Source organism: Peromyscus leucopus, chromosome 1 (genome assembly GCF_004664715.2).
Source record: "Peromyscus leucopus breed LL Stock chromosome 1, UCI_PerLeu_2.1, whole genome shotgun sequence".
NCBI classification, from domain to species: Eukaryota; Metazoa; Chordata; class Mammalia; order Rodentia; family Cricetidae; genus Peromyscus; species Peromyscus leucopus.
This window is the reverse complement of record NC_051063.1, coordinates 24528878-24551800: the sequence shown is the minus strand read 5'-3', so window position 1 is coordinate 24551800 and position 22923 is coordinate 24528878. Positions and strand designations below refer to the sequence as shown.

General features: G+C 38.1%; 1 protein-coding gene across 1 annotated transcript in view; it reads left to right on the top strand.

Moving 5' to 3' along the window:
* The window catches only part of Prkg1 (protein kinase cGMP-dependent 1), a 1109494-nt gene extending 1086779 nt beyond the window's left edge, over window positions 1-22715 (top strand). Inside the window, 6 exon segments of the mRNA XM_028895018.2 lie at window positions 3139-3280; window positions 4469-4632; window positions 7073-7195; window positions 7281-7343; window positions 16577-16643; window positions 18957-22715. Of these exon segments, the coding sequence (XP_028750851.1) occupies window positions 3139-3280; window positions 4469-4632; window positions 7073-7195; window positions 7281-7343; window positions 16577-16643; window positions 18957-19055 (658 nt within the window). The 3' untranslated portion in view covers window positions 19056-22715.
* Window positions 22716-22923: the final 208 nt, after the last annotated feature.

Here is a 22923-nt window from a genome sequence, read left to right as displayed (position 1 = left end):
CTACATATTGCAACATACTCCAGATTGTGTACTCACTAATGATTGCTGTCACTTGTTAATGACGCCTGACCTCATTTGATGAGAGATACTTTGTCTTTGTTACATCCTGACATCTTGGCATTCACTTTATGACAAGCTGAGTAAATACTGTGATTTAACTTTAATTTGAGTTCATTAATAAATATATATAACCCCCTATTTCTATCAAATTGTCATTTCATGCCATTTAGCTAAAATGGCAGCTCCTAAAGAACATCTGAGAGCCTATTCCCATAGTTTGACTTCAAATGATGTAGCCGTCAAAGCACAATTTATTTCAAAAATCTACCCAGAATAAATGATTTATTTCTTTGAGCAACTCTCTAAAGAGTTGGTAAAATAAGATTTCACTTCTATTTAGATCAAATTTGCATTGCCATTACCAATTCAAGTTATAATTTTTCATTTTTGAGTCACTCTAATGCTGTGCTCTGTGACTGCTTTCAGTGGCCTTGATTAAATGTTTAGTGGTGCAGCAATGTGCTACTGATACTTTGTTTGCATGTATTGACTTCTCAGTTTGAGATGAGGAGTTCCTAAAACCTTTAAAAATCAGTCACAAATAGACTTTTATGTGGAGTATACTCAATATAGATTGTTGAAAGAATTAGACGCCAACCTTCTAGAACCTTCTAAATTTAAAATGGCTCAGATCCAGGATAGGTCCTTTTGATAAAAGGAAGTAGTCAATATCTGGATTCAAACAAGCCATGCAGTTGAAGTCTTCTAATCCTCCACTCATGTGCTGTTTTGATTAGCATTATTCCGGAATGTTTTATGTTAGGGGAGATTGATGTCATATACAACACAGAACATATACACATGCATACATTTATGTATATGTATACATATGCTTATTTTTTAAATTAAAGCCTTTATTTTCAAAGAATATTCTACTTTTGATAGGCAAACATGCTAAAACTTTATTAAGAGCAAAGGAGAAAAGGAACTCAAGACAATGCTCTAATTCCTCTCCAGTCCCCAGGATTGCAGATTTTTAGATCTGCCTAGGTTTTCTACCCCCTTAGAGGGCAATTACAGCCTAAGGAACGCCATTAACTCCCTGTTGTAGATGCAGCTCTTTCCAGAACCTTCCTTCACCCTTAGAAATGCACAGTTGTGTCACTCAGCTATCATTGGGACAATAGTATAATCTTAGCAATGTGAGTGAAAGTTCTGATATTTAGAGAAGTAGATGCCATCATACCTACAGCTTAATTTAATCTTGAATTTTATATGTATGACTTGTGTTTGAGAAAAGGGCTCTCTACAATCCAGTCTGGCATCTTGCCTCAGCCTCCTAGGTACTGGATTACAGTTATGTGCTATTATGCCTAGCTTAGCTGTGATTCAGACCAGCTGGTTGTTTTAGTAACTACTCAGTGGATATAGAAAGTAAATGATGTCTGCACAGCCAAACATACTATTTCTAAATAAAAATGGCCACAAGGCATCTGCTTTGGCTCTAGATTTGCAAATGAATTTTGTAAATATGTAGTCACACTCCACTGCTCTGGTTGTGAGACTTCACCTTCAGTTTTTAAAAAGAAGCTTCACCAAAATGCAAGCAGGCACCTGCTGATGAGCAAGCTCCTGCACTGTTGTTTATTGGACACCTCCTGAAGTTGTGGTAGCTCCTGTTTCATTGCAGCCACTTCAAGATCTGAAAGAGCTCATGCTAATAGCCATAAATTATGAAATTATTTGATTGAGCCTCAATATTTGAGAAAGAAAAAGAACACACTAACCTTAAATCCAGTGAATAAACAAGTACAAAAGTTCTGCTCTAGAGACAATGAATGACCTTAGAGTTACATGTGTATATATATATATATACACATATACATATACAGATGAGACTGAGAAAGATGGGAGGCAAAGAGACAGAGAGAAAATGCTTTCTTGTTAAATGTTGGAATTTAACAGTTCCTTCTAGTGACTTTTTCTTCTGGTTGTGTTTAGTTCCCTTTCTTCCTACTGATGAGAAAGCAATGGTCTGGAAGGTAGATACTGTCTGTCTTGATGGCAGAAGTATCAGAGACCTAACATAGCTGGTGAGAAGATATGCACAGGGTTACAGCTCTATGGCATGATTCTTTATAAACACTGGCATCTTTCATTATCACATTCACAGGAACCATATCCACAACCTTTAGAATGATCCATATATAATTTGCTAAAAGTAACCATAAACAAATCCATATACTTGAGTTGTATGTTAATTATACATACACTTGTATGATTATTATTGAAGGTGAATAATCTCTCTGTTTAATATAACTTCTCCTTTGGACTAGAGATATAGCTAAATGGTACAGGACTTAAGTATATATTAAGAACTAACTGGTGGTATGATTGAGCATCCTTTGGGTATACGCCCAAGAGTATTAGGTCTTGAGGTAGATTGATTTCCAAGTCTCTGAGAAGTCACCATACTGATTTCCAAAGTGGCTGTAAAAGTTTGCACTCTTACCAACAGTGGAGGAGTGTTCCCCTTGCTTTACATCCTTTTCAACATAAGCTGTCATCAGTGTTTTTGATCTTAGCCATTCTTGGGGCGAGCAGAAGGAAAGATGAGAGGGGGAACTGTGGTTGGTATGTAAAATGAATAAAAAAGTTATTAAATAAATAACTTTTAAAAACTAACTAGGTTACCCAAGTAACAAAGAATAAGCAATAAATTAAATCAAAAATAGTAAATCAAAATAACCTCTCATTTGAAAAGGAAACAGTTAGTAAACAAGTGCTAATCTAGGACTCATTCTTCAGCCTACGACTAGGACTCTCTACATTTTTTGTATATCAGTGGGCTGCTTAGAGGAAGCCACAAAGTCCATCAAACTTAATGTTACTGATCCCTTCTTGAGCCTTCCAGGAAGTTGGATTTAACTTTCCCACTCATAATGGCAATAATTCTTTGGCTTGATCCTCTGATGTTTTAAAAACCTAATGGAATGAAAATGATGCATATGGAGCCATTTAGCCATTGGCCTCTGAGCCAACTTTGGTACAGAAATATAATGAACTCACATATACATGAATCAGTTTTTCTAGAGAATTAATTTCTCATACACTGTTTATTGCATTTTCCATTTTCAGGGGTTCGTTTGAAGATTCGACAACCAGATTTTACACAGCGTGTGTGGTAGAAGCATTTGCCTATCTGCATTCCAAAGGAATCATTTACAGGGACCTCAAGCCAGAAAATCTCATCCTAGATCATCGAGGTTATGCCAAGCTGGTCAGTGTGTTTCATACAATGGTTGTGTCCTGAAGTTCTAAAGTAGTCATGTTCATTTGTTAACACAAAATATATTCCACTTCAATGTTATAACTTCTTGAAAGCAGTGTTATTGTCATTGTTTTCAATTACAATGTATTTTAAATTATACAAAGTTTTATGAAAAATTAAATTGGCTAGGTTTGAATTAATAATACTCCCACAAAGCATGTGTTCTAACAACTGTTAGAAAATTCCCTTGTTGGCATGTATTCATAGACCTGAAAGCACTTATACATATTATTCTGTATTTGTATCCAGCTTTCTGCCATCCAACTACAATGGAAATTAATGTTATACAAGACTGTGAACATTTTAGTATTTGGTATTTAAGTATAATGTTCTTGAGGAATAAGTTCTGAGGTAATATTATCTAGGTTGTATTAACAGCAATAACACTAACAACTGGCTATGAGCTACAGTATAAAAGAAACTCTTTATTTAAAAATGTCCAACTCTTGTGAGCTTTGGATCTGTTGGCACCTGATTCTAGGTATAAACTTTTCGAATTGTTACCCACGCTTGGGTTTTAATTCCATCTGTATCAGTGGCAGGTAACTATTTCCATCTAAACCAAATCACTTTGCAAAAAAAGAGGCTTTCTGTATTTGCAGCTCCTCCAGAAAGTTCCACAAAAAGAGGATAGATCTTGTTTTATCTGCTTGTTTACCAAAATTAAGTAATTCTCTCTTGATTCTGTCACTTAACTCCTTCCAACGGTAAAGCTTCTTGTCATATATTCAATACTAGAGCCGTCCGCTTTATACTGTCCAGAAGAAAGCAGGTATTGGCTGAGGAAACTTTGATGATGACCCACCTGGATCTCTGCCTCTTTAAAGGAGAAATTCTTTTCTTTATGCCACAACCACTACTGGCCAAAAATAAAGTAGGAAAAATGAAAAAGTGTTTCTAGAAAGAGCCTTTCCTTTTCATGGTTTCAATTTTATCCATGTTCAGGTTTCACTTTCCTCATTGGAACAGAATTTGAACACGACAACTGTGTTTGCAACATACATGGTTCCTTTTAGAAGACAGGACTGTAATGACTTTTATTTCTTTATTGATATCATCCATATGCTTAGCTAAACACGTAGTTTTCTACAACTTGATCATAAATAGCTTAAGTGTCTTGCTCTCTCTCTTCATAAGGTTGACTTTGGCTTTGCAAAGAAAATAGGATTTGGAAAGAAAACATGGACTTTTTGTGGGACTCCAGAATATGTAGCCCCAGAGATCATCCTGAACAAAGGCCATGACATTTCAGCTGACTACTGGTCACTAGGAATTCTAATGTATGAGCTTCTGACTGGCAGGTATGGATATTTACAGGGAACTGCGAATAACAATAGGCCTCAGACAGCTGTGCACTCCTGCCTTTGGCACTCTGATTAGACGGATCTTAAAGGATAACTCACCATACCATGGAACACAACTTCAATTATTTATGCAAGTAATCATATATTCATAAAGCAGTCAGCAAAATAGATCACATGAGTGAAACCAATTCAATACGACTTTAATCTTGCCATTGCTGTCAAAATGTGTGTGTGTGTGTGTGTGTGTGTGTGTGTGTGTGTGTGTATGTGTGTGATATAAAAAGATCAAATTTCCTTGGGATTTATTAGACTAGTCTTTTAGCTGATCATATAGTACAGGAAATGATAATCACATAAAAAGTTCTGGTCAGATTTCCTTAGAAGCAGGAGGACTGGCTAACAGCCTTTGTATCTAAATGAAATGTGAGCTATTTGCTCATCAGTTGTATAATATTATAATCAACAGTCATTTGGAATACCAAAGGACATATAACATGCTATAAGTTCCCCAAGAAATAATACTGAAACAAAAATGAATGTACCACCATGATATGTGCCAAAGACATTGAGTAACAGGGGGTCATCATGACCCATGGATTTCAGAAGACTCCTGTACAATATAAGACTAAGACTGACTGAACCTTGCAGGAAGAATAGAATGTAGATGTAGAGAGAAAGAGAAAGGGCATCTTAAGCATGGCTTTCCTCAAAGAAAATTAAAAAAAATAAGAGTAACAGATGATTCAGAAATCTCACTATTATGTGTTACCATTGGCAGAATGTTCGGAATAACAACACCAGGATGTATCTAAGGCTAATTTTCCAAATTCGAGGTTAAGGAATAATATATTGATATCAGAGGCACAAAACATGATGTATGGTGTGGCTATGAGAGGATTAGGGATCCAGTAAGGCCCCATCTTCTCTTGATCATCTTAAATGTTAAAAGATGGCGTATCGATAACCATGTAGTTTCAAGGAAGAAAATAATTTAGCCAGGGTAGTACACCAAACAAGTTATTCTTAAAGTAAAACATGTTATATAAAGTGTTCACAGAGGCCTTTCTCACAAACACTGATTGGTCAACTCAACAAAAGAATGAAACTGATGAGCATCTCAGCAACAGAGAAACTGGCATATGGGGTGATGCTGTTTTTAAATTTTAATTAATTAGAATTTAGATTAAATATTTTAAATGTTATTGAAGAGAATGCAAATATCATATTCTTTAAACATTTTAATACCAATATCAGTAAAAATTAACATGGAAGGAAAGCTATAGATACATTTATTTCTCATCATTAAAATTAATAATCTCAAATATTTTTCATAGTTGAAGTATGACATTACAAAAGGTTCCAATGTTTTTTATTTATTTTCAAGCAATATTTTAGGAATTGATATTGTTGTTAAGAAATACATATAAAAGCTTAGCATTTCTCTCTGCTTGATGCAAAATTAAGTTGAACACATCTCTGCATTTAAAACAACATATACAGTATAATTCTGTCTGTGCTCATATATACAAATAATTTCATGAAATCATGTTCATCAAATGTTGATTATTAGTATTTTGGGGCATTGTATAGCTTACTTTCTACTAAATAACATTTTATAGGGTTATGAATATCTTAGTGCAGATTAAGCCTGCATCATCTTAAAACTACACAAAAGGCATCTCTAATAAATTATTTAGTTGTCTAAAATAAACATGAATATAAAAAACAACAATTAGAAAGTGCTAAATTAATCACAAAAAGACTAAGAATTTGATTCTTCAGTTTTAAAGCAAGATCAAAACTGCTGACTCAAGAGAGTAAAAGGACATCCCATTCTGACACCACATGAAGAACAGACACTAGGAGATCAGACAGAATTGCAGCTGTATCCGTCTGAATGGCAATTAAAGCTGCAATTCCTAGCTAACAACAGACTAAAGTAAATGGAAACACACACACACAAACAAAGGAAGTACTACGACAGCCTAAAAGTGAAGAATATGAATTAATATTAATGAACATGGGGTCATAAAATAAAATTATTCTTAAGATTTATTCCCCAAAGAGGTATAAACTCTGTATTTAGAGAGTATTTTCTGAAGAATCTGTCAAGTATATGGTAATCACCCAAGTGCCGCCGTGAGGCATTGTGGGAAAGGCAGTAGAGTTCTGGAGATGGCACAGTGATTAAGCACGGGGTGAGAGAGGGTCAAAGGAAGGGGACCAGCGGACAAGCTGTGCGTCAGAGGCTTGGCTAAAAAGTGGCCCCGGGAAGCCTTCCATTCCATTGTCATAGCACAGCGCATGTCTCATTCCATTGTCATCGCTGATGCAATTCCCCCGCACAAAAGCTGACAGCGTGCATATGGCTGTAACAAGTTTCTAATGCTTCTCCAGAGAGCAAAAACACCGTCTCTTTCTGTCTCTCTCCTGGCAGCCCACCTTTCTCAGGCCCAGACCCTATGAAAACCTATAACATCATACTGCGGGGGATTGACATGATAGAATTTCCAAAGAAGATTGCAAAAAATGCTGCTAATTTAATTAAAAAACTATGCAGGTAAGTATTTGAAGTGCATTGTTTTAAAAGGATCCTAATGTGAAAATGTCCAACATTTTTCACAAGATCATTATTTCATTTTTAGGGACAACCCATCAGAAAGGTTAGGAAATTTGAAAAACGGAGTAAAAGACATTCAGAAACACAAGTAAGTGATCTTTTTTTTATAATTGAGAAAGTGTGACAAGTTTTCCCAGGGTGGAAGTTTTTAGTTATTGGTTAGAACATTCAGAGAGAGTGGTAGCCTCTTTAAACTTTTCTATGTGTATCTGGAAATTTACTCATTAATATCCAGCAGTTCATTGACTTAGTTTCTCTCAATTAACACTCAATCAGTATTTATTTGTTGTACCCCTTTGTCACAAAGAAAAAATATGTATATTTATGATTTTGAGACTTTGTTCTCTGTTGCATAGGGAAAACAAAATTGTTCCCTAAATCATACCTTATGTTCTTTAAATTAAAGGCAAAACATAGAGATATAGAGATAGAGATTTCTAATCATCAGTGGCAGTGGGTTTGGGAGCTAGGGACTCAGCGCTATATCCTACTTAGAGTAGCTGAAGCCTTTCCTTAGGCTATCTCTACTCAGGTGAAAATGGGACTCTTGACTTTGCTGAGGAGAGCACTGCACTTCAGGTCAGGCTAAGAAGAAGCCAAGTTGAAGTTATTAGAAAGAGATTTCTAATGTAAGCACTCGGAAGGAACATACCCAAGTATGGATGTGGGCTTCTCAAAAGTGCCACACTCGGGTGTCTTAAGAATAGTCATGCATTCAATTTTGACGGCTGTCAAGTTGAATCTTCAAGGGTTACTAGAAATTTTTTCCCTTATTTTTGCAAATGAGAATATAAGGCAGCTCTGGAGATATCTGCGATAAGATGGACATCTGAGAAAACTACGAGTTACCAGGGTCACAAAGGGGATTAGGACATCTTTTACTAACTGTCAATGCCATGACAAGGAGATGGGGTTCACCAGGCCTGCTACCCCTAGGTCCTGCTGCTCTCCAATCTGACTGTTATAGTTTTATTGCTTTCTTGATGTTTAGATACATTTTCCATCAAGGTTAAGCTCATATATTGTTTTGATTTTAATTCTCTAGGTATTTTATGAAAGGACCTGTAAATTTTTCTTTAATGAATTTGTATAGTATTTATTAAAGATTCTGGACAATCCTAAAAAGAAAAAAAAAGACATCTTTTACTATATGCGAGCTTTCTAGCAAGAGCCCTGGATAACAGTAGGCTTACAACTTGGAAAGGAGAAAGGCCATGTACACTTAAGCCTTAAGCAGATGGCTTGCAGTTTTAACAGCTCAGTACAAGAGTAACATTGTAGCCGGTCAGTGGTGGCGCACACCTTTAATCCCAGCACTCGGGAGGCAGAGCCAGGCGAATCTCTGTGAGTTCGAGGCCAGCCTGGGCTACCAAGTGAGCTTCAGGAAAGGCGCAAAGCTACACAGAGAAACCCTGTCTCGAAAAACCAAAAAAAAAAAAAAAAAAAAAAAAGAGTAACATTGTGTCTATGCAGGTAATCTTCATAGCAAATGGTTAGTTGGGATGGAGTTCTTAACTCTGTTCTAGCAGGAAGCTCTGACCTGACTCCATTGTGAAGCATTACTTCTCCTTCTCATGTCCTCTCATTTTCTCTTTCTGTCTTGCCTTAGTTTCCCCCTCTGAGACTTTGATCCCTCAATCTTTTTTTTTTTTTTTTTTTTTTTTTTTTTTTTTTTTTTTTTTTTTGTTTTTTGAGACAGGGTTTCTCTGTATAGCTTTGCACCTCTCTTGGAACTCACTTGGTAGCCCAGGCTGGCCTCGAACTCACAGAGATCCACCTGGCTCTGCCTCCCAAGTGCTGGGATTAAAGGCGTGTGCCACCACCGCCCGGCTGATCCCTCAATCTTAATGGTGGATAATGTTCAAAGGCCTGTATTCTAAAATGTCTTTGCTATGAACAGGGATGCCGACATTGAGCATCCAGATAGCTAAAGTTTCAACCTGTGATACCTAAGAATGAGATAAGAAAGTCTAAGTTTGGACACTGGGGGATCATCATCCCATGGAAATCTATAAGGGACAGTGTGATGACATGGGACAACAAACCATATAAATAAGAAAGTATAACATAGATTGTTATATTTAATATATATATATATTAGCAACAAAAATAACAGTGTCTCTTTATTCATAAGATATTTGACAATCATGATGCTAGTCTGATTAAACTTGTCAGAATCTGACCTAGATTAGACTGCTGACAGGACACAAAGCCTGGCCTATCAGATATATATGCTCCATTCTAATATTGAAGGACACGGGTTCTCCATGCGCTGCTATCAGACTACTGAGGGTCACTGTCTTTATCATCTTTTTTTAAAAATATAATGTGGCAAAACATAAAAGAACAATTCCAAGAAGGAATCCAGTGTGAATAAATTACAAAGAAAACAGCGTAAGGTTGCAACCATTGAGTATATATGCTGACTGTGCCTAAAAAAAATAATGACACAAAGCCAGCCATGTAATTTGTAAGGGAAACTTATCTTTGCATTTAGGAAGTTATGATATCAAGATGTCTCATTTATTTATTACTTCTTGTTTGAAGAGAATTTTTAGACCTTTACAGAATTTACAGGTTTAAGTGGCATATTCTCTGGATGTCACTGAGGCCAAGGAGTCCCGGGAGGGTCAATTTTATTGTAGGATATATAATATTTTGAGTTCTCTGAATCCGTGAGATTAGATCTCTATCCACCCTGAGATGCTGTCAGCACACACAGGTGATACTTATATTCTTGACAGGGAAACATTTGAGTAGGCTCTCATTGTCAATCTCTTTCTCAGAATGTACCAACCCTTTGTAATGAGTTAAGGAAAGGCTCTTAGTTCTGTCTCCTTGGTAGTTATGGAGACAAAACAGATGCAACATTGTGACTATGTGGATTGTAGACTTTATGCTCCTTTAACCCCAAAGACATAAATGACTAGAACAGATAATGCTTTTCTTCCCAGGGGGCATGAGTCATGAAGTCCCTGAATACTTTTCTTAACTGTTTGAAACAACAGTTTTATGCTGCCCTGAGTTCACCGGTCATTTTCAGTCAATCTGTGGCTTAAGCCTTCTCTGCTTTAGTATAAGGTGGACTTACATTTGGTTCTGGAATAGGTGTATTAGAGCCGTTTCTGTTTATCAGGTACCAGCATTGCCACAGCTGCTACAGCTTGTGAGCATCTTAGCCATTCATACACTAGAGACCAGCTGCGGAAAGTCCCCTAGCTCTTAAGTGAGGAATCATAATGCTATGTCTTATTCTGCTGCATAGAAGCTACAAGGCTTTTCTAAATGGAAAATTCCCAGTGCTGGAGCTAATAAGAACTCCTGTGGCACAGGGTCATCCTTATCAATATCACACAAGTCTACTTAGAAAGTGGTCCTAAGCTGCTGATCAAGGCAAAGAACAAAGCCCCAATAAAGCAAAGAAAGTTGACATTTTTAACCTGTCCAGAATTTTCTGGGACACCTCAATGTTGACTGCAGGCTTTTGCTAAGAAAACTTGAGGAGCTTCACTCATTCAAGACACCTGTCATCAGAGCGGAAAGCCTATGATTCCCTTAGGAGGGCAGGGCTAGTTTGGGCTGATATCTGTGGTCTTTTAACACTTGGAGAGCATATGTCCAGGCCCTTCTGGCTTTGGAAGTCTCCACTGAAAAGGCCAGTGTTATTCTGACGGGTTTGCCTTTAGAAATGACGTGTTCTCTCGAAAAACCAAAAAAAAAAAAAAAAAAAAAAAAGAAAAAGAAAAGAAAAGAAATGACGTATTCTTTCTATGTGATGCTTTCAGTTCTCTCTCTTTGTCCTGTTGGCCAAAACATTGAGTGCTTTGATTATTATGTGATGTGGAGAGTTTCTTTTCTGGTCCTGCCTATTTGGTGCTCTTCGTGCCTCCTGCCCTTTAGTGGGCATCTCTTTCCTTAGATTTGGGATTTTTCTTTTGTGGTTTCATTGAAAATCTGTTTTTTGCCTTTGACCTGGCTTTCTTCATCTATACCTATAATTTGTATGTTTGTTCTTTCTATAGTGTATCAGATATCCTGAATGTTTTGCTCAGTGTGTGTGTGTGTGTGTGTGTGTGTGTGTGTGTGTGTGTGTTTAGATTTACCACTTTCTTTGACTGAGTGATCCATTTCCTCTGTCTTCTCTTGAAGAGCTGATATTGCTGGGTGGTGGTGGTGTACACCTTTGATCCCAGCACTAGGGAGGCAGAGGCAGGCGAATATCTGTGAGTTCAAGGCCAGCCTGGTCTACAGATGGAGTTCCAGGACAGCTAACGCTACACAGAGAAACCCTGTCTGGGAAAAAAAAATTTAAAAACTTGATATTATCTCTTCTACTTGATCCAGTCAATTGCCAAGACTTTCCCAAAACCTTTTTGTTTACCTTCTTATTTCATTTAGAGTTTTATATCATCTTAACTTTTCTTCAAAGAATCTATCTCTTTTTTATTTAATTTTCATATCTTGAATTTTTTTCATCACTTTGTTCAACTGTTTGTACTTTCATGCTCCTCATTTAGGCATTTGTTCATATCTTCTCTGAGTTTTTGAATGTATTTATGATGGCTGTTTTGAAATTTTTTGTCTTGTATATTAGCTAGGTTGTTTTTCTCACAGGTCAGTACAATGGGGGATAATTTCTGGAAAAGACATACGGCCTTGGTTATTCATATTATTTATGGGTTTTTTTTCCAGTGGGACCCGGGCATCTGGAGTCAGCTGATTGGCAGTTTTGGATGTAGCTATCTCATTTCACTTTTGTGGGGTGTTATTTGGATCTCAGTTTGCTGTTTCTCCAACTTGCTAGGTTATGGACCAGCTGAATGGTTCTTGGTGTTCAGTCTTGTTCATATCTGTGAGTTCAAGATAGCTCAGCAAGTAAGAATACAAGTTCTGAGTCTATGAGTAAACCTTCTGTGGACTCAGAAGAATCTCCTTGCCGGGCTTGAGCTGTGGAGACCTCATCAGGTTCTGCAGGTGCTACTTGGGTTGCAGGAGCTGGGGTCACAGTGAGAGTAGGGGTGCAATGTAGGGGTGGGATAGATAACAACACACCATTCTCAGGGTGATGCGGAAGCTAGACTGGGTATCCTTATCTGGAGTCAGGGGCACAAGACATTATGATCCCAGGGTGTCTTGGTAGGTGAGGTGACAGACTATCTTTGAGAGTTTCTACTTGTAGTTCCGAGTCAAACTGCATACCGTGCCAGGGGAGGATGGTGGGTATGATGGTTGGGCAATCAGCAGGTAGTTGTGGGTAATGGGTCTAGAGGACCTACCTGAAGTTCAGATCCAACTGTGCACTGTGTGGTAGCAGTGTGGTGGGTACGGTAGTTAATATGCACATGGGTTCGAAGAAGCCTTATGGGACCTGCTGGAGTTCCAGGAGTAGAGTCAGATTGGATGCAGTGGGCATGGTGACTGGTAGGCAGGTGGGTGAAATAGGTTTGAAGAATATACCAGAAGTTGCTGGTTGGATTTGATATGATGCCAGGATGCAGTGGTGGGTAAGGTGACTGACATGCAGGCAGAATGGGTCTGGGGGAACTACGTGGAGTTATGGGTTGTATGCCACTTGGTGAAGTGGATAAAGGGGCTGATAGGCAGGAGTATAGGCAGAAGAGGTCTGAGGAGACCTGCCTATTGTCCCTGCCTGGGTTAAGTAGTAGGTAGGGTGGCTGACAGGCAGGTCAATGGGAGGAGTCTTGGTGATCTGCCTGGAGTTTGAGTTCAGACTCCACTTGGGGAACTTGGTAGGGTGATAGGCAGGCAGGTGGATAGAATGGGTCTGGGGATCCTGGAGTTCTGGGTTCTACTCCAAGTAGCGTCAGATGATGTGGCAGATAAAGTTGAGTGGGCACAGAGGATCTGAGGGACCTCCCTGGTGTTCTGCATCAGACTCTACATGGTGATCAGTGACATTGTAGGTAAGACAGCTGACAGTCATGCAGGCTGAATAGATACAGAGTTCCTCCTGGGAGTTCCATGCTGGACTCTATGTGGCACCCGGGCAGCATGGGGGTAGAGTCGCTGATAGACTCCAGGTAGTAGAATGGGTCTAGAGGTCCTAACTGAAGTTCCAGGTCAGACTCCATGCAATGTTGATGGTGCCAGGGCTGCAATGGGTAGGTGGCTACTAGGATGGGGGACATACCTGGGAGCTGTTCATCAGCTTTCATGTGGTTTGGAAGCATTGTGTTGTGTCAGGGGTGACTTCCAGGCAGTGGCTGAGGCAGAATGGGTCTGGGAGACTTACCTGGAGTTCCAGGTTGTACTCCATGTTGTTTGGGGAGGTAGAGTGTAGGGGGGGGCAGTATCACTCACAGGTGTGCAGATGGGCTTGACGGGTCTCTGGGATCGCTCTGGAGTTCTTGGTTGTACACCGCATTGCACCTGTGCAGAGTAGTGGGTAAAGTGGCTGATAAATGGGCATAGGGACAGAATGTGTCTAAGGGAACTGCCTGGAGTTCTGAGTCAGATTATATATTCCGTGGTAGCAGCATAGTAGATAGGGTAGCTCGTGGGCTCACAGGCATTAGAACAGATACAGGGACCTACTTGGAGTCCTGGGTCAGACTTCATGCTGTATGGTAGTTGCTCAGTAGTTAGAGTGGCTGATAAGTGGGTTGAAGGCCTCATGGGGACTTTGTAGTTTTGCAAGCTGTTTGATCATACTGTGAACCTGGAGAGTGCATTTTTTACTGGAAAAACCTGTTTCTAGTTGTGGTATGGTTCAGCCTTAGCATATATATATACCTTTAATCCAAGAGATTTCTGCTTGAATGTTTAAATAGGATTAAATAAAGTCAACCATAGGTCAAAAGGTGGAGCAAGCAACCAGTTGACAAGAAGTGAACATAGGATCATTAAGAAAAAAAGCAAAAGACAGTAAGAGGGAGTCAGGAGGATGGATAGAGAGACAAACAGGAAGTAGAAGGGAGGAACATTCAGTTTGAGGGTTTTTTGTTTGTTTGTTTGAGAAGGTGGAGGAAAAGAGTTTTTCTAGAATGTCAGCTGAGGAGGAAGGTCAGCTGAGTGCTTTTTCTGCCTCTCTGAGCTAGCAGGCTATCACCCCAGCATCTGGCTATAGAGTCTTTATTGGTAAAAATCGAATGGTTGAGATTTTGATAAAAACAACATTGGAGAATTCCCTGTCAAATTCCACAGTTGGGTCCAGGGTGAGTGGCAGGTAGGGTGGCTGATTAAGTAGACCAACAGAGTGAGTGTAAGTAACCTACCTTGCATTCCCAGGAAGGACTCTCTGTGGTTCTCAGTGATGTATGGGGTAAGGTGGCAATAGTAAGGCGGATGGCTAAAATGGGTCTGGAGGACCTAGTTGTAGTTGAGTTAGATTCCACATGGTTCCAGGCTTCAAATGGGTAGAGTAACTGATAGACGGGCTGGAATTTAGACACACCTTTTTCTACCTGTGAGGTCCCTAGAAAACTGAAGCTTGTAGAACGGGAAGGAGAAAGGCTATAGACAATAGGGCTTTGAGTATGACTAATTGCTACTTTAACATTCTTATTTGCAACTCTCAAAGGAATCTTGTCCCTATGCAGGTGACCTTCATCATTTCATTGACTTATTTTTTGTCCTGTCAGTCATATTTGGTTCTATCCTAGGTCTCCAGGCTGTACAGCCTCTGGGTCCTAGCCCTCCAGGCAGTGTCAGGGTTGGGCTCCTTCTCATGGCATGGGTCTCAAGCTGGACCCGTCATTAGTTGGCTAATCGCAAAATCTCTGTACCACCTTTACCCCAGCACAACATTTTTTAAATTAATTTTATTTAATTAACATTTTTTTCATTTATTTTACATACCAACCAGTTTCCTCCTCTCCTCCCATTCCTTCTCCCGCTCTCATCTACTCCCTCCCCATCCAATCCTTCTCCTTCTCCATTCAAAAAAGGGCAGGCATCCTGTGGGCTTGAACATAGCATGGCACTCAAGTTGAGGCAGGACTGAGCTCCTCCCCATGCATCATGGCTGGGCAAGGTAATCTAGCATGGAGAACAGGTTCCTAAAAGCCAACTAAGCGCTAGGGACAGATCCTGATCTCACTGCTAGAAGCCTTACAAACAGACCAAGCTACACAACTGTCACACACATGCAGAGGGCCTAGTTCAGTCCATGCTGGCTCCCTAACTGTTGGTCCAGAGTCCATGTGCTCCCATGAACTCAGGTCAGCTGTCTCTGTGAACCCCAGCATATCTTGTAGACAGGGAAAATTGCAGGTCAAAGGTCACATGGCTGAGATAGGGTCTCAGTCCTTCCACTGGACGCCTTACCTGGTTACAGGCAATTCCTTTTGGTAACTCCTGTAAATTAGTCACGATCTGCCTCATCAGATTACATCCCTATCCAAGGCACCTATGAAGCCACCCTATACTCTGATTTACCAAAAAAAAAAAAAAAAGGTGATGAGAGAACGTTTTTTAAGCTAACTTTTGAGGTATGATTTGAGCCACAAAAATCATATATATGGCCATTTCTGACATGCGCAGTTTAACATCTCTTGAGAAGCTCACTGCTCGCTTGGTTGAGTCTTATTCTTTGCAAGTGTTTCTCTTTCTAGCAACCCCCATGCTGAAATCTGTGTCAAAATGCTTTCTTAACCAATTTTAACTCTGCCTCATACTGGCTCATCCTGAAATTATTTTCTGCAGTAAAGTCAAGATTCCCATTTTCACCTGAGTAGAGATCTCTGAAAGACTGCTTAGAGGCTGTCACAATGACAGTGTAGAATGGGTCTTCGATCTCCCACACACACACATACACTGGAACTAGCATATTGATTCTCTGGCGAAGATGGAAAGTGTTTGCGATGCATAGAGCAAAGCATACTATGACATTTGTTAAATTATGATAGTGCAAGAACTTAGACATACAGACAAAATTGAAATTACAAAAACAAAGTTGCGTGATAAATTGGTATGTGAATTTGACAATTACACCTTAAGTATAAATATTTTAAAATTACACTTAAGTGTAAAATTTTTAGATACAATTATTTTTAGGTCTTTTAATAATTTAATAAAAGTATTTTTAAAATATTTTAATAGTTTTTTGCATTTTATAAAATAAGCTCATTAAAAACATTCTGAGCCAGATGTGGTAGCATACATCTGTAATACCAACACTTGGGAACTGGAGGCAGGAGGATCAGTAGTTCAAAGTCATCATCACCTACATAGTAAGTTTAAGGTCATCCTAGACTCCATGAGACCCTTCTGTCTATCAGGTATATCAAATATCAAATATGTTGTAGTGAGAATATGTAACAGAGATGCAATGTCTTAATTGTCTTTATTTTTGCTTCTTAGATGGTTTGAGGGGTTTAATTGGGAAGGCTTAAGAAAAGGCACCTTGACACCTCCCATAATTCCAAGTGTAAGTAGACTTTTTAGCTTATAAATGGTACATACTTGACAGTATTTTTGATTTTTCAATCAACAAAGACTTGTTATTTTTAGAGTTTTATGATCATATTATGAAATCTATGAAACACTATTTTATAACGGTGGCATATTCTAAAATCCAAACATAATACTGACAAATCTAGGGATGGTTATTATATGTGTGATATAATCTTTTTAAATTCTTCATTGGAATTCAAATTCACGTTATCCATGAATACAATGGATATTTTGTCATGGTACATGTTAAAAATGTATGTTTGTAGCTAAAAGAATATACAGAGTTCACAGCAACTGTTTTCAGTGTTGTTTCATTCACATGTCCATACCTACCCCAGCATGACTTGGAAGCCATATGTTCTTTCTTCCTTCTATTAATATCTGAAAGGAGGTTCTCTTTTCCTAACACAGTTTATTTCGGGCATAGGGGGTGGGGGCATGCTGTCAAATAGCTAGTTCGCTACATGGACCATGTACATCATACTAACCTAAAATAGACTTCAACTGAATGATGTGCACTGCCCCTGTTTAATACAGCATGCTGCATTTTATCAAAAGTGGAAGGGACAGATTTATGGTCCTATGAATTTTGTTTATATGCTTCAGCTCTCTAGAATTAACTCAAGAGTTTTTGTGTATAGAAACATTTTTGCTTTCTTCTAAGATTTATTTCTCTGTTGGTTGTTTTGTTTTTAATTCAGGAAACAAAATAAAAATACTACACCCATGTTTCACATCACTGGTCCCAATTACATTCATAAGTGTAGAGTGAGAAGCCAGAAGGTCCAAGTATTTGATGTAAATTTTTCTCACCTAGATTTATCAGGGATGACTTTATACAGTAAGGATAGTTACAAGGGTTTTTTTGCTTGATGCCCTGAAGACCAGACTTCAGCCAGCAAATATAGAAGAATTTTGCTCAAGTTTAGAACAAATCTCTAAACTTTCATTGTACTTATAGTAAACATATTTCTTACAATACTTTCATTATGCTTTTTAAAAATAAACATATGGAATCCATACCATGGCCTTCCAGGGCCTATGTCCTGGCTTCTGCCTCCTTCTCTGGTTATACCCCATTCTACTCTCCTCTCTTGTGTATCAGTCATGTTGGCCCGTTCCCAGAACCCTCTTAGGACCTTGGTGTATGCACTACCCTCTTTATTGAACAATTCTTAAGTTAAAATAATACTTTTGCAAAGTAATTTTCTGTGATCACTCACATTTCCCCGACACCTTGTAATTTTCCTCATAATGCTATGATTTTATCATTCTTTATAGATTTCTGGGATTATTTGTTTTAACTTTCACAGTTTGTTACCACAGTATAAATTCCCCTGAGTGTAAGAAGCATGCCTGTTTCCATTCCCCAGAGTTACCCCAAATTTTCATCCCATACTACATGTTCAAAAAATGTCATTGAATGAAGGATGATAAAAATGACTTTAGAATTCAAGCCCATTGTCAGGTGTGGTGGCACTCACCTTTAATCCTAGCAACCACACCATTATCCCAATACTCACCAGAAGACAGAAGCAGGCAGATCTCTGGGAGTTCAAGGCCAGCCTGGTCTACATATTGAGTTCCAGGTCAGCAAAGCCTGCCCAATGAGGCCCTGTCTCAAAACAACAACAACAACAACAACAACACAATTCTGGCCCAACAGAGAAAGAAAGTGTATAGATTTGCATGATAAAATGCCACCCTTCCATAAACAGATTGAAATCGTGTCACTTGTAACAACATGGATGCGGCTGATGGTCACTTTCATACAGTGAGTAATTCAGACACAGAAAGATAAAGGGAGTCTACAGTCAGCCCCATGTGCAATCTATAAAAGCAAGTTGCTCTTACAAAAATTGAGACTAGAATTTTGCTTACCAGAGGCTGGAGAAAATAAGGATGGCAAAGGAATGGAGAAAGAGCAATTGATCTACAGCCACCAAGTTAGACAGGCTCAGAAAGCAGTGCTACATAATTGTACTAGAGCAGGATAATGAAAGATAATAATAATGAGGAACTTTACATTTCAAAAACCAGAAGAAAGGATTTTCAAAGTCTTTATAAGGAAAAAAATGTTCAGGAGATATGTATTTAATCTGATCTAAATATTATTGGATGCATGCATGGATCATGTTACCCATCAGTATATACAGATTTAGTTTTTATACGTCTGTTTAAAAACGAATTAAGAATTATTCATTTTAATAATGGAAAGTAAAATCTCTGGCTCACAATTATACCAAAAATATACCAAAAGCCCTTTGTTCCTTCTCTCACATTGCAGGTTGCATCACCCACAGACACAAGCAATTTCGACAGTTTCCCTGAGGACAGCGATGAGCCACCGCCTGATGACAACTCAGGCTGGGACATAGACTTCTAATGTATTTCTCTTACCTGCTTCTGCCTTGCTGAAGACAGCTTTTTCTGAGACACAGCTGCCAGCAAATCTGAGGGAAAGAGAGAAGATTAGTGCTCGGGGTCACCATGATGCCTTTGATCGATGCTGCTCCAGTAACTACGGTGGCATTAGGACTTATTGCTTAGATTATGATAGTGCTCTTTACATGTTTTATGTTGGAACCTAAAATAGCAGTTGACATGGTGGTCCTGAAGCAAAGCCTTTCACCAGTAAAGTGATGTTTTCTATTGTTGCAATGACCTTGCTTTGCTCTGATTATGTTTTGAAAGAGTGTAGGAAATACTTCAATCTAGTAGAAGAGTCTGTATCTTGCTAGAATTACCGAGAAGAATAGAGAATAATATATTTGGTACGATAGATGACTGTGGTACGAGACCCGGGCTATTCCTTTTCATCAGGGAAGGGTGTGGAGCTTCTGACTTCAAGCCAGTATGTATGTCGTACAAAAGAGGAGCACACATCTGTGGGTCACAGACTTCATGTCAAACCAGTGCTAGAAGTTTCTGAATTTTTTTCCTAGCTGATGACGAGACTGAATGTTACCTTTTCTTTCTGATGGTTTCTAAAATTTGGTCTGATAAAAAAGCACAACTGCTATGGTTTCTGTACAAGCCTCCCATGGCAGGTACATATGCGTATTTGGACGATTGAAAGTGCATGATAATTGAGAAATTGGCATGACGAAGTGGAGGGAGAAAAAGAATTCACAACACCATTTCATATCTTTAAAAAATATATATATTGTGCTTAAAGATGGTCCTGGAAATGACTAGCAGCCAATTGGTTTTATTTATTACTTAACACCCTCAAACCGAGGCTTAAACTCTTCCCTTTTATAAGAACAAACCCTTGGGGCACGGGTGGGGTAGGGTGGGGAGGAATGAAGACCCATCCAAAAAAATAAAAATGAAAAGGTGCTATGTCTATCTTTCATCTGTAATGTCAGCGTCTGAACGGACGACACAGATCCTAATCATCATGTCTAGCCAGAGACTCAAGCATTTTCACTAACTTTATTAAAAACAAACTCCTGAAAGATGTCACAACACAGTCCAGGGCTCAGAGAGAAAGGATATTAAAAATGTATTTCAACTGGTCACTTGTCTTAGACCTGAACCAAAAAAATATATATGCAGTCTGAAAGCACAAAGTCAATGGTATTGAGAGTTACTACTAAGGAGCTTTGTTTATTTGAGGTCAGGGAGGAAGACAAGGAGTTGAGGCCCTTTCTCTGAGTAAGTTTATCAAAGTTAGAAGGGGTTAGAGAGGAGCACAGGAGACTCGATTTCTCAAGACTGCATTTTGTCTGATAGAGCAGGGGTGTTACAGCCTTAGAAATTTCACATGAGCTAGAGAAGACAAGATTTGAAAGTGTCAAGCTGTCTTTTTCACATGAGGAAAAGGATCATCAAATTAAAGTGTGTTGTTGGCAGGCCAGTTGACTTCTATTATTAAATGGCAGAATTCTCCAGAAGCTTTCTTTAGGTAGCATTTTACTTATGTAGGTAAATGTACAACCGTCCAAGACAGCATCCGGATTTGGAAGTTGTGTTAATAGAGATTTGCTATTTTTCCAATAGAGTTTTTTTAATGTAGAAATTCTTATAAAAATGGTCCATTAGGTCATCACAGCCTACCCAATAAATCACATGACGTTTTTTTTTTTGAAATTTCATACTCAAAATTACTTTCAAATGTGCTATCCTATCAAAATATAATACTCTTAAAACATTTGAAGCCTGAAACTACTGAAAGTATGCTTAATTGGGGTAAAGTTCAATTAAAACTTTCATCCTGATATTATTATTACTGTATGATTAGAATCTTCTCTTTCATAAGCAGTTTCTCAAGATTAGTAGATTCCCAGAGAGATCTGTGGGTTTCAACAGACTAAATAATATAAAAATTAAATGCATCAAGCTAAAATTCAGTGATTTCTGGAGGTTTATTTATCTTTTAACTGATTTCTAAAAAGCATATAATCCCAACATTATAATCAGTGTTTGATATTTTCTGTTGCAAGGTAGGGTGGTTTAGGTACGCCAAAGGCTTGCTAGGATGTTACATTTGCCTTGTTATTAGCAAAGGGAATTGTCTCTCTAACCTTTCAAATATCCACAAATCCCCAGGAATTTGCAAGGACCATATATTTGGGGACTTTGGTTCCAGGCTAAGACAGCTCATGTGGATATATGGGTTCTATGAAGAAGAAAGGAGTTGTTTTCAGCACAATGTGACTGTGGGCTGTTTTCTACTTGTGATCCATCTTTGTTCATTTCATCCACGGCATTGATTAGAATGTCCAATACAATCCCAAGAGATAAAGGTGAACTCTATTTTCCAAGAGTTGCTAACAGAAAACATTCATCAGATTCTCAACACTGAATTTTAAGGATTTAAATCTTGTCTTAATGAAGACACTAGGGCTATAATTCATGGTCAGCTTGATAAACCACATTTTACTTTCTGGACTTTTCCATGCCCCCTTATTTTTGTTCTTTATTTTCTTGCACTAAAGACCATCTGGATAAACTAGAATAGTGCCAACTTGTTTGATTTGCTAACTGACTTTCTTGTTGATACTTCTGTGTATGGGAAATAGGGCTGTCTGTGTGTCTTAAATCACAGAAAAACAGCAAACTGCCAAGGAGAGGACATCACAATATTTAATTAGACTGAACACATTAGAGAAAATGAGTTTTGGAAAAGTGTTATAGTTGATTTTTATACTTATGAGCTTCTTTATTATTTGGATGTGAATCAGATCCATGTAGCATTTAAAACAAATTTATTTTTATTATAATCCTCACAAGTCAGAGGTTTTTTTTTTTTCTTAAAATTAGGGAACATACATGTGAATTACACATGTAGAATAATATTTAAACTATTGAATCTTTCTCACTTTATTTCCAAATGATAGACCTGATGGTGATCCTAAAGAAGTCAGCTACCATATTGAACACAAGGGTATTAAACCCGACTTTATACAGTATAGGTATCTGCGCATTTTCCACACATTTTCTTTCACAGTAGGACCACAACAAATATTTATGTAAATAGATATTTTTGGGTGATATTTTGTGGTACATATAACTTTTTTTAGTGTTTCACAGCATTATGATTTCATTTTATTTGTATTAAATAATGTTTTAGGTCCAAGTAGACTTGAATGAACGTCATAATTGTTAGTATTATTGAAACTTACGTCAACAGTACCGTCACTCATCTGTCCCATAGTTTAGAACATGACCTGGCTATCTGGCGTTGTTGCAAGTGCCTTAAACTCATGGCATCTTATTAAGAAAACAAATTTGGTGTTATGCTGCATGACAAAGACAAACACACCTCAAAATGTTGTCCTTTCTTAGCTTGCTGCGTTTTACAGTTCTTTCTGCTAACGATTTATAAGCTTTTATTATATAATATTGATGAATTACAGAAATGATGAAGTTGTTATCTTATTTCTGTTAAATGTACCAGAGCTGTGTGTCTGTTCATGAGATACAGCGTCATTTCTGTGAAATGTATAAATGTATGTGCAGGTCAAATTACTATATGACATACTATCAGTCTGTATACAGGTATTCCTGTTTTGCTCAGCTGTGCAGACTCAGTAAAATTAAAAAAAAAAATGTAGTGCAGTCAAATCCTAATGTATCTCATTTTATAGACTCCATTAACAATGGTCCAACCCAAAAGAAATATTGGAAATGACTGCTCACCACACCTCGTTCTGAAACCAATGATGAAAATGTACCGTGGTGCACCCCTCAACAAAACAGGATGCTTTCTCTGAGTTCTTGTATATGCAAACCATGTATGAGGCAAG